The sequence below is a fragment of the Brachycentrus maculatus genome, unplaced genomic scaffold (genome assembly GCF_059751285.1).
Source record: "Brachycentrus maculatus isolate JH-2025_06_01 unplaced genomic scaffold, ASM5975128v1 h1tg000386l, whole genome shotgun sequence".
NCBI lineage: Eukaryota > Metazoa > Arthropoda > Insecta > Trichoptera > Brachycentridae > Brachycentrus > Brachycentrus maculatus.
In genome coordinates, this window is record NW_028281135.1 from 732,481 (window position 1) to 743,449 (window position 10,969).

The 10,969-nt window shown below is 30.6% G+C and overlaps 1 protein-coding gene across 1 annotated transcript; it reads right to left on the reverse strand.

Moving 5' to 3' along the window:
• Positions 1–1,619: 1,619 nt before the first annotated feature.
• On the reverse strand, positions 1,620–8,283 carry LOC148303123 (serpin B12-like). Its single transcript, XM_088270474.1, has 5 exons — positions 7,885–8,283; positions 6,804–7,046; positions 5,076–5,288; positions 3,695–3,830; positions 1,620–1,994 (listed from the first exon to the last, which is right to left on the reverse strand). Exons 1-5 carry the CDS (start codon positions 8,065–8,067, stop codon positions 1,885–1,887), a joined length of 885 nt encoding a protein of 294 aa, XP_088126600.1. The 5' UTR covers positions 8,068–8,283; the 3' UTR covers positions 1,620–1,884.
• Positions 8,284–10,969: the final 2,686 nt, after the last annotated feature.

Sequence of the window (10,969 nt, forward strand, 5' to 3'; positions counted from 1 at the left end):
GAAATGCCTTTAATTACATAACGTAAGTCGGGGTACACAATCTTTGGTCGGGGTGTTGTAGAACTTTATGTGCCTACCTAGGTAAATCTATTTTTGACAGTAGGTAGGAACTGGTAGGATCTTTTATGATGTAATAATCCGGTTAATACAATGATTATCGTAAATTATCGTCCGTGCGTTAATTTAAATAGGAGATAAGTACTCATTGCGGTCATTAATGGATAAATTTGAATATTTTTCTCATCAATTAGGGACCTAACTGCCGGCTGTCAGCTGTCAAGTTAAACGTTAAAGAAATGCAACGTGGAATTACGAGTATTGTTGCTCTTAGGAATAATAACACGGAAGCTGTGGGAGATCTTCTGTCCCTAACGATCAAACTGTTAGAGGAGAACTCGAATAATTTCGCCAGTGCTTAAAAAAAGTAGATTTAAATGTTAAATATAGGGTTGCCAGATCTCAGAAAACAAAAAGCGTGGCATTGTGCTTAGTGGAAAAGGAGGGGAGGGCTCGCTGCTATTGTTTTTTCCGAAAAAAAAAACAAGGTATTAAAGTTAATTTGCGTTACGCTTTATTACGTCGTTATATGTCCCTACCTGCTAAAAGTCAGCAACAAACTAATACTAATAATACGATATAACCTAGAAATAAAATAAAATAAATCCAACTTTATTCGATGGCAAACAAGGGAAAAAATGTGCATATTCCATGAATCGCCGAGCATCTCGAATGCATATCGAATCTGAGGCGCATGATTGGTCACCTTACCTTCATATAATTAATGATCCAATGCCGTTCCCTATACAGCTTGGGTGTGGATCACAGACTAACTAATTTATAAAGTGTGGATAGGAAACAGAAGAATAATAATAATAAGAATGTGTAAAATAATACAGTAGAACTCCGGAAAGCAGAACCCCAGAAATCTGAAATCCATGGAAATCTAAACAAAATTTTGAAGAAAAACATTTTTAAAACACGCAAAGACTGAAGAACACATTTATTCCTAATTTTGTTTGAAAATGATTGAAAAGTTTATAAAGCGTGCAATATGTACTTGCTAATTAATTACTGTAATATTAGATTTAAATGTAAAAAGTGAAACGTAACAGGCGTGTACAACATAACTACTGTAGTGTAAACTACTATGTATGTACTGTTTTACAAATTTCTTAACTAATCCGAACTTTTTCCTAATCCGAACAGGCCGCAATCCCAAATAGTTCTGATTGCCGGGGTTCTAGAGTATATAAAATAAAATAAAAATTGTATTTAGTAAGTTAAAATGATTTTTGTTGTTAGATTATTTGAACATCCCTCGCACAGGCAGACTTTGTAAATTTCCATGTCGCTTATTACGGCATTAATTAAGTAAGGTGGGTACGATGGGTGCTCAATTGGTAACTGAATTAAGGTGATCAGTCGAGAGATGTTATTCCTGAGCCGCTAGCCGGGGTGACTCACTACACTAACTCTTCCAAATAATGGGGGTCAGGAGGTTACATCATTATTTTTGTGTGAAAATGGAAGCAGTTGGTAGCTAAATGCACTAGGACTTCATACCACCTGCGTGGGTTTACTTACCATCAGGAAGTTTCAATCTAAAAACTGTATGGATGTTGATTTATTTATTTATTGGATAATTTACAATATACAGCAATTTTAACATTTAACCACTCTACTCTCGGGTTATTTTCCGAGAAAAATGGAAAAAATCACATTTTTTCTACAGAATTATGAAAGCGATGTTTGTTGTATTCATACCTGACAAAATTTTGTCATAATAGGTGCATTTAGGATGGATTTACATAGGTATATGGGATATGTATCGCGTCCCATCTTTTTTTTGTTGTTGCTTTGATTTGACTTCAATCTGAATTTCAACTAAACTAAAAAGTGTCCCATCATAAATGATGTGTCTTTCATTTTGATGATGAAAAGAAATGGATGATTGGCAAACATTTGTACCCTCGGAGTAGGAAATTCTTCATCACCTGTAAGAAAAAAATTACATCCGTTTTGATAATATGATAGAGAATATAGTTTTGTTTCTGTATTTTTATTTTTTTTTATTGGAAAACCAACATAATATTTTACGAAAATAACAAAGTAAAATAATTTAAAAAATAATAATATTCCAATTAGAGGTTTTGACTAAAGTAATCTAAAAATAAAATAATAAAAAAACTGTCACGTACCTACATAAAAGTATAACTACATAAATAAACTTACATTACATGTTTTTATCAAGTAATAGAAATTTTCTATATTAACTGGTCAAATAGACATCAATAATATTTCTCTTAAACATATTAAAAGAAACATTATTGATGTTTATTTCATTAAGCATTACATTACACATATAATAATAATAATAATAAACCCTTATCCGCACCCCAATGGTGCATAGGGCACTGCGTCATAAACGCAGTGTTATCTTGATCGTTCACACATGAAGGAAAGGTGATCAGCCCTCCGCTTCAGGTACCAGTCCAGGGTAATATTGAATAAATATTAGAGTGAAAAAATCACTTATATTTATTTTACCCCCCTTGGGAATCGAAACCGGGACCTTCAGAACGGTAGCCGAGCGTGCTGACCATTACACTACGGAGGCGGACACATATCGCTCACTCCTTTCAAGAACGTCATAAATCAAAAATCGTCAATTTTGAGTTGTGCATGTTTTCGGAATGCCCAGAAAATGTACTATATCCTAGCAAAAGAGGCATATTTTTAACTTAATATTTACCCGCTTCAGGGCAGAAAATGTTCTTTTTGCATTTTGAAGAAAAGGTATTGTTTAATTATTTTTTTAAATATACTAAATATTTTTCAAATGGAGAAAAAACCTTCAAGTTTTACCTAAAAAGATCTGTTGCACGGTGAAAAGTTCAATAAGTGGCTTGATATTTATTTTTAATACATTGTATTATATTTTTAAACTTTAAAAACGTTCTCCTGAAAAATCAAGTTTTTTGATTTATGACGTTCTTGAAAGGAGTGAGCGATATATGTATATACAAAAAATGTTTGAATGCTAATTATAAATTAGGAGATAAATCTATTTTTTTGTACTTTTAGATTTGGACATCGAAATATTATTAGTAACAAAAATAATGTTTGTTTTGTCAGAATAAAAAATCAAATAATGTGAAAAAATAAACATGAATCAGTGTGGTATGATCTGATATGATGAACACATCCAAAACTAAGTTAGTATAAATATGTAGTTTTGATAATTTCTATTCCAAAATGCAACACCAAGCAATTTCAGCAAAACTTCAAATATTTGGCAATCAAACATTTCAATAAACTCCCTAAAGAAATAAAAAAAATAGATGATATAAAAATCCTTAAGAAAAAAATTAAAGCTCTATACATTTAAATCTTTAAAAAAAATATATAAAAAAAAACTATTATATCTTTTATTATATAACATTAAACCACGAGTGTTAGTCCCTTTCCAAGCACAAGAGCACAGACTCTTTTATGGAGAGGCACAGCGAATCGAAATATAAAAGTTCTCCAAATGTATAAATGATTCAAATGTTATTATGTTATAAATAAAAATGTAAATATATTAAATGAATAAAAAAAATAAAATAAAAAAATAACTTCACAGTTAAAACTTCTCCCAAATATTGCAACTGTTGTGTAAGACGGACGTAAAATAAAGAAATCTTTGCTTGACCTGTATCCTTGAATGCCCCTCTGCCTGCATCAGCCCATAGTTTAATCCTCTGAATTGCATTTGTGATATAAACATCTTCTCCGACGACCATACCATCTAACTGTGCATGTTTAGCAAATATTTTTTTGATCCCCATCTAAACATTTAAAAAAGTTTATGGGAATATGTTTATTCTTCTTCTAATCGAGTTATCTTGATTGCTTAATACACAAAGGAAATGTGATCAGCCTTGCGCTTCAGGTACCAGTCAAGGGTGATATTAAATAAATATAAGAGACTGAAAAATCACTAATATTTATTATGACACTCTTGGGGATTGAACCCGAGACCTCCAGGGTAGCCTAGCAAGCTTACCACTACATTATGGAGGCAGATTTATACATTCCTTCACTCCTTTCCTCTTGTAACCCTTATCCTGCACCCAATGGTGCATAGGGCACTGAAACATATCAACAACAGTGTTATGTTGAACGTTAATTACATGAAGGCAAGGTGATTGGTCCTGCGCTTCATGTACCAGTCCAGGGTGATTAAATAAATATAACATGTGAAAATCACAATTTATATTTATTTAATATCAATGACCACCCTAGGAATCTAACCTGGGACCCTCAGTTGGGTTGACTAACGTGCTTACCACTTAACTACAGAAGTGGACAATAATCGAATACCAAACCCATAGAAAATAAGTTTACCAAATATTTAAAAATAATATTGTTACATTAATTTTCCTCCGCGGTGTAATAATTAGCGTGTTTAGCTGCCATGCTGGAGGTCCCGGGTTCAATTCACAAGGGGAGGGGGTGAAAATAAATATTTGTGAATTCACACTCTAATATTTATTTAATATTACCCTGGACTAGTCCCTGAAGCGCAGGAGCGATCACCTTGCCTTCATGTAAAATAACAATCAAAATAACACAGCGTCAATACGATGCAGTGCCCTATGCACCATTGGGTGCAGATACATTTTTACTTATTTGTAGTAAATTACAGATTATCATTTTTAATTGATTACATTTTAAATTTGTTGCCGACGGATGTTAGAGGTCAAAATAAAATATGGAACAAAGGCAAAATAAAGGAATGGGTAAATGATCAAGAGTTAATTTTATGAAAATTATAAAATGTTTATATTCTTAATTTTTTTCTCTTTTTTGTGTCTATATCTAGGTTAAAATCGTTAAAAATAATAAAAAATGTATTGAAAAATAACTCCACCGACAAGACACACAAGGTGGCTTGGTGAGTCTCTGCAAAAAAAAGATGTTCTAAATATGTATAAATTGTGTTTTAAATAAATGTTTACAAATAAAAATTTAAAAAATAAATAAAAATCACAAATTTATTAATACGGGCCAACAATTCTTTAATGACAAACCATTTCTAATTTTCTTGGCAGAAGAACGGACATTTCCAGAGAATATCTTGGAAGACTTATAGCCACAGGAGTCGGTGTCATAAATGTGTCAACATATTTCAGGATGTCAGTATGGTTCATGACTTTTTCTTCCATACTTAACAGGTTTTCTATCTTTGTAGGTAAGAAGACAATCATAGATATTCCTTGAGTGACGTAAGGAATGTCCACCACCTTTAAATATAGCATTTAATTTTTATATTTTTATTTTTATTTATTTAGAAATTTAACAGAACATTGACATAAATACATTAACAATAATAAATTTCAAATAAAACAGGTAATTGTAACATTCCAATTACAAAATTTCACAAATGTTAAATGAGTTAAAAGTAAACAGCAATAATAAAATATAGCAAAAGTTAAGAAGATTAATATGCAAACTTAATTTAGAGCTAAAGTAAAAATAATAATAAAAAACAGTTATAAGATGTACAAGCTGAGAAGAGCAATAAAGTAAAAATAAGTGCCAAGTAATAAGTAAAAAAAAACAGTAAACACATAAAACGGAAAACATATGTAACAGATACGTAGCCATTCATATATTGATTCGTAATATCAATATACTGATACGTAGCATCAATACATATGCATTGAATAATTTTGTTATAAATTCATAATACCTAACAGCTGTGCAAATAGTTTATTTAAGTGTTCTTTTTTCAGTACGCTCAATCTGGGAAACTTTGATTGTAAAAAAAAGTGATTGCATTTGTTTTATCATAAAATATATATAGTCAAAATATTTACTTTTGTTAAGGGTTGAGAGGGAGTTTTGTGAATTCTAAATCACACATTTATAAAATTTTGTCAACAATGAGTACAAATATTTGTTCACAAATGATGGATTTTGTTCATCTTATGAGTAATTTATATAAATTCCGAACATAGATGAAGAAGTTTGTTGAGATAGGAATATGGAAGACTAGCCTGCTCACTGATTTCAACCATAGATGTCGTTAATTAAGTTTATTTTTAATAAAATGTGTCTTATTTGCAACAAAAGTATATATAACTCCTTGATATTTGAGTAATGTGGTTGTCAATCATGGGTAGAATGATGAATGTTACAAAATGATGACTTATAGGATAGAATACTAAGGACAGGGGAGATACATATGAAAATATGTCACACTCAGAACAATAAATTCATATTCCAATTGGTGGGAATCGAACCAACAAAGTTAGTTTCGTAGTCGAACGTCTATTCAACTACCCCACATCAAATGCCAATCCAGCCGATAAGAGATCATAATTTCTATAAATGCCCAGACTTCAATGTCCATCTTAATAGACTTCTTTTTCTATGTTGAGATATTAACACATTTCGGATGGGTGTTTTTTTAGCCCTGTGGACCGCTGGCTGATTGATGGGATTTGATAATTGTGTATATTAGTTAAGACCTTAAGAAAAAGATAGGTACATAATATTCATATAAAAACATTAAACAATTCCTTCTTTTCTGATTTTGAAATGTGGCTGGCACAGAAGGTAAAAATACCCTTCCCATCCTTAAGCATCAATCGACCGAACGGGTAGAAATACCTTTACCGTCCTTAGTGTGTTAATAAAATTATGACACTATTTTACATTTTTTTTTAGTTTCTTCTATAAGAAATGAGTATTTGTATAATAAAATAACAAAAGAGCAAAAATAATAAAGATAGAGTAAAATAATTAATACTTACTTCAGCATCTAGTTCTGGAATGTACGCATATGGCATTATCCCATTGATTCTATACATTTTAACTTCTTTCTTCTCCCCGTTTGTATTTTGAACAAAGTGATAAGTACCATTCAAAACTGTCGGGGGATAGAACCATCTATTCTTGAAGTAAATACTGCTCACAAGTATTATCGACGTTCCTAAGGGATCCAAATCACTATCATCGAAAATTTCCTTCATTTTTCTTTTCGTTCTCTGAGCAACCTTAAATAATGTTTGTAAATTTTAACACTATCACATATGGTAGGGAAATAGGCGAGCTTCTGACCTCGGGCCATTTAAAAAAATATATTATTACGTATTTTGTATATTTTTGGATTTTCATAGATCACATAAAGGTAATATGTTTTAAGTTTAAGGTAAATGAAAACATATGGTTCATTGATGTTTTGAAAAATGAAACATCAGTAAATGGCATAAACAGTGCTTTGCGCAGGTGTCGGAACTCACACCTTATAAATCTTTTCAGTTCAGTATTGAGTTCCTAACATAAATTTAATTTATTTTATTTAAAGTAAAAGTATATAGTAAAAACAAATTTACAAAAAGGTTTTTAAGTTCTATTAGTCAGTTCCAACTGTATATCCAACTATATCCAACTTCCGAGAATTTAGGTAATATAGATGTTCAATAATAAGCAGGATGGTAAATGTTACAGTGAAAGTGATCACTTAAGGCAAGTAATGACAAGTCATAAACCTTCTGAATGTCTAGATTTCCATATTCTCTTAGTATAAAAAGATGAATACGCTAATTTATACAATGCCATTTTTATGAAATATTGACTCAAGGGTTCTTTACATTTTTCTTTTTTACTATATCTTATGTTATGGAAAGAAGGGGAAGAGGCCTATATCCAGCCGTGGAGGACAGAGGGCTTATGAAGAAGATGTTATGTACTATAAACAGACTTAATTATAATATAAATGTAAGATCTAAATCTACATGTAATTATTTTTTTTATTTATTCTCTTTCTGTTTTTAATAATAGATTAAAATAATTATTGATGGTTTTTAATTAAGGATAAGATGTAAAATTTACCTTCAAATTTAATATCTTCCTGGAAGCTGTAACATTGCTAAAATCAACATTGTCTATTGTCATATTAAATTTTTCTGTTGCCACATTCTTGAAGTAATCCGTTACATTTAAGTCTTCTCTAACAAACAACATATTGATAATTTCCAGTTTCAGATTTTCATCTTCGTGTGCAATTGTTTCCATATAGTTTTGTAGTAATTGTTCTTTTTTCTATAGTTAAAAATAAAGCATAATTAAAATGTAACTTTGTTTTAAAATCACTTTAATACTTTAGTATTAATCAGTCTCGATAAAGAAGCGGTTAGCTTCAAAACCGGTAGAAATTATAATTAAGTTATAAAAAAATATTTATAGTGATTTTAAAACAAAGTTATATTTAAAAAAAAAAATGGAAAAATAATAAAGTTAGTGCTTCAAATATAGATTATAAAATAAAGCAATTGTAATCATGTAGCATTATTTTATTCGAACTAATAAATTTATATAAGTATCACTCCTTTCAACAACGTCATATATTATATTATATTATATAAAAGTATTGTTTAATTATTTTTTTACAATAAACTAGTAATTTTTCAAATGGAGAAAAAACATTCAGGTTTTACCTAAAAAAATCTGTTGCACAGAAAAAAGTTTAATAAGTGACTTGATATTTATTTTTAATATATTTTATTATATTTTGAAACTTTAAAAACGATCTCCTGAAAAACCAGGTTTTTGGATATTTGATGTTGTTGAAAGGAGTGAGCGATATATTAATTACTTTATTGACCGTTATGAAAAATCAATTATTCATTTGATTCATGACATACTATACAGAGAAAAGATACCTTATTTTTTATATGAAGGAACATTCCATCATTAAGTTCTCGCAAAGTCCTCCCTGAAGTTCCGAGTGAGATGGTCAGCAGAAGTAGCTCTAACAAGAGAGGTGATACTACGAAACTAAGAGTATCCTTTCCTAAAAAGGCTCTTGCCTTTGTGGAAACATCCTGTGAGGATGCCTATAAAAAGAATGCATAATTGCATTGAGTAGAAAAAGGTGTTAGGAAAAATATATTCTGCCACGCAATCACTAAATAAGAGTAGGTAATATATAACACGTTACAGGCATTTCGGAGAGGTATGCAGATAGCTTTATATAACATATACGTAAGTGATAATAATGAAACTGACCAACACACTGCTTTTTCCTCAGGGGTAAGCAGAGAGAATAGAACGCCACACCAATCTGTCTTTGCACACAATCTTTGCCTCTTCCACATTCATAGATCTTCTCATATATACATACATATAACGTATACATATGGTATACAGAAAGTTATAATAATAAAACCAACTAATTAACCATCATGCCTTTTCCCCGCAGGGCTAGTCAGAGAATAGAACACCACACCAATCTGTCTTTGCACATAATCTTTACCTCTTCCACATTCATACATCTTCTCATACATACACGCCGATTATTCTGACTCCTGACCACTTTCAAGTATTTGAAATACTTGACAATAATAAATTTGTGATAAAGTGACAATAATTTACATCATACTAAAAAAATACCAGTTGTTTGTGGCATCACTCAATTGTGGGGTTGCTTTGCCAAAAAAGTGATAAAATTGAGATATTTTTTTGGATTTACATTCTTCTTCTTCTGAACCTTATCCGCACCCAATGCTACATTGGGCACATTATATCAATGTAATATTATCTTGAAAGTTAGTTATATAAAAGTAAGGTAAAATAATCGGCGGGTATGAATGAGGAAATATATTAATGTCGAAGAGGCAAAGAATGTTTGCAAAGACAGTGTATTCCCTCTATCTGCGGCGTGATGGTTAGTTAGTTCATATTCCTGCACTTCAGCTACCAGTCTAGGGTAATATGAAATAAATATTATAGAGATAATATATCTAATATTTATTTTTATCTCCCTGTCACTGGCGATTAAATTGACACTACTTAGATCTGATGTAGTGCTTAATGCACCATCAGAAAAAAAGCTCCCATCTAAGTAATTAACAAATCATTCAATTCAATTTTTCAATTTATTTTATTTATACATAATATACACATTACAAACTTAAATTTGAATTGTATACATTAAGAAAAATAGAAAATAAGCAAGAATACTATTGCTAAAGGTGTAGAAGAATCCAACTTCGGAAAACTGCTTCAGACACATGTAACAGATCAATATCCAATGAGATATTGTTCAACATAAGGGTATCATGAATGACTAAAAACCATATTGATATAACACAGAACTAAGTGGGTGTAATATATGTTGAAAATTAAAAAAATATAAAAAAATAAAACCCCTATCCGCACCCCAATGGTGCATAGGGCACTGCGTAATACAAACGAAGTGTTATCTTGATCGTTTACACATGAAGGAAAGGTGATCAGCCCTCCGCTTCAGGTACCAGTCCAGGGTAATATCGAATAAATAGTACAGTGAAAAAATCACTTATATTTATTTTACCCCCCCGGGGAATCGAACCCGGGACCTCCAGAACGGTAGCCGAGCATGCTGACCATTACACTACGGAGGCGAACAAAATTGTTGAACAATATGTTGAAAATTATAGGAATTAAATAACTCTAATCAAATGTGATTTTTTTCACTTTCTAGTGTTTTTATGATAAATTTCTTTAAAAAAATCTTCTAGGATCTTAAGGTGAAGAACGTTACATCCATATGAGAAAGGAAATGGAGCAGAAATTATTTATATTACCCATTAATATAAAAATAATTACCTTAAAAAATGGATTATTAAATTTCCCAACAGCATTTTGAAGTGTTTTCCATTTTGAATTATGTGTAAATTTACTTGGTTTTATGCAAAAAAGTAATAAAAGTATAACGTAAAGCCACTTTGAATAACCATATGTTAAAAAAAGCATTTTCAAATGAGTGTCGAGTTTGAATGTCAAACATTTTCTAATCAACAATCTGTTATCAGATGCAATGGTTCGTAAGAATGGTAATGAAATATTATTACGTATATAATCTTAATTGTTTTAAACAACCATGTTTGTATTATGTAAGCATTCAATGGAGAAAATTTACAGAAAAACTACCAAT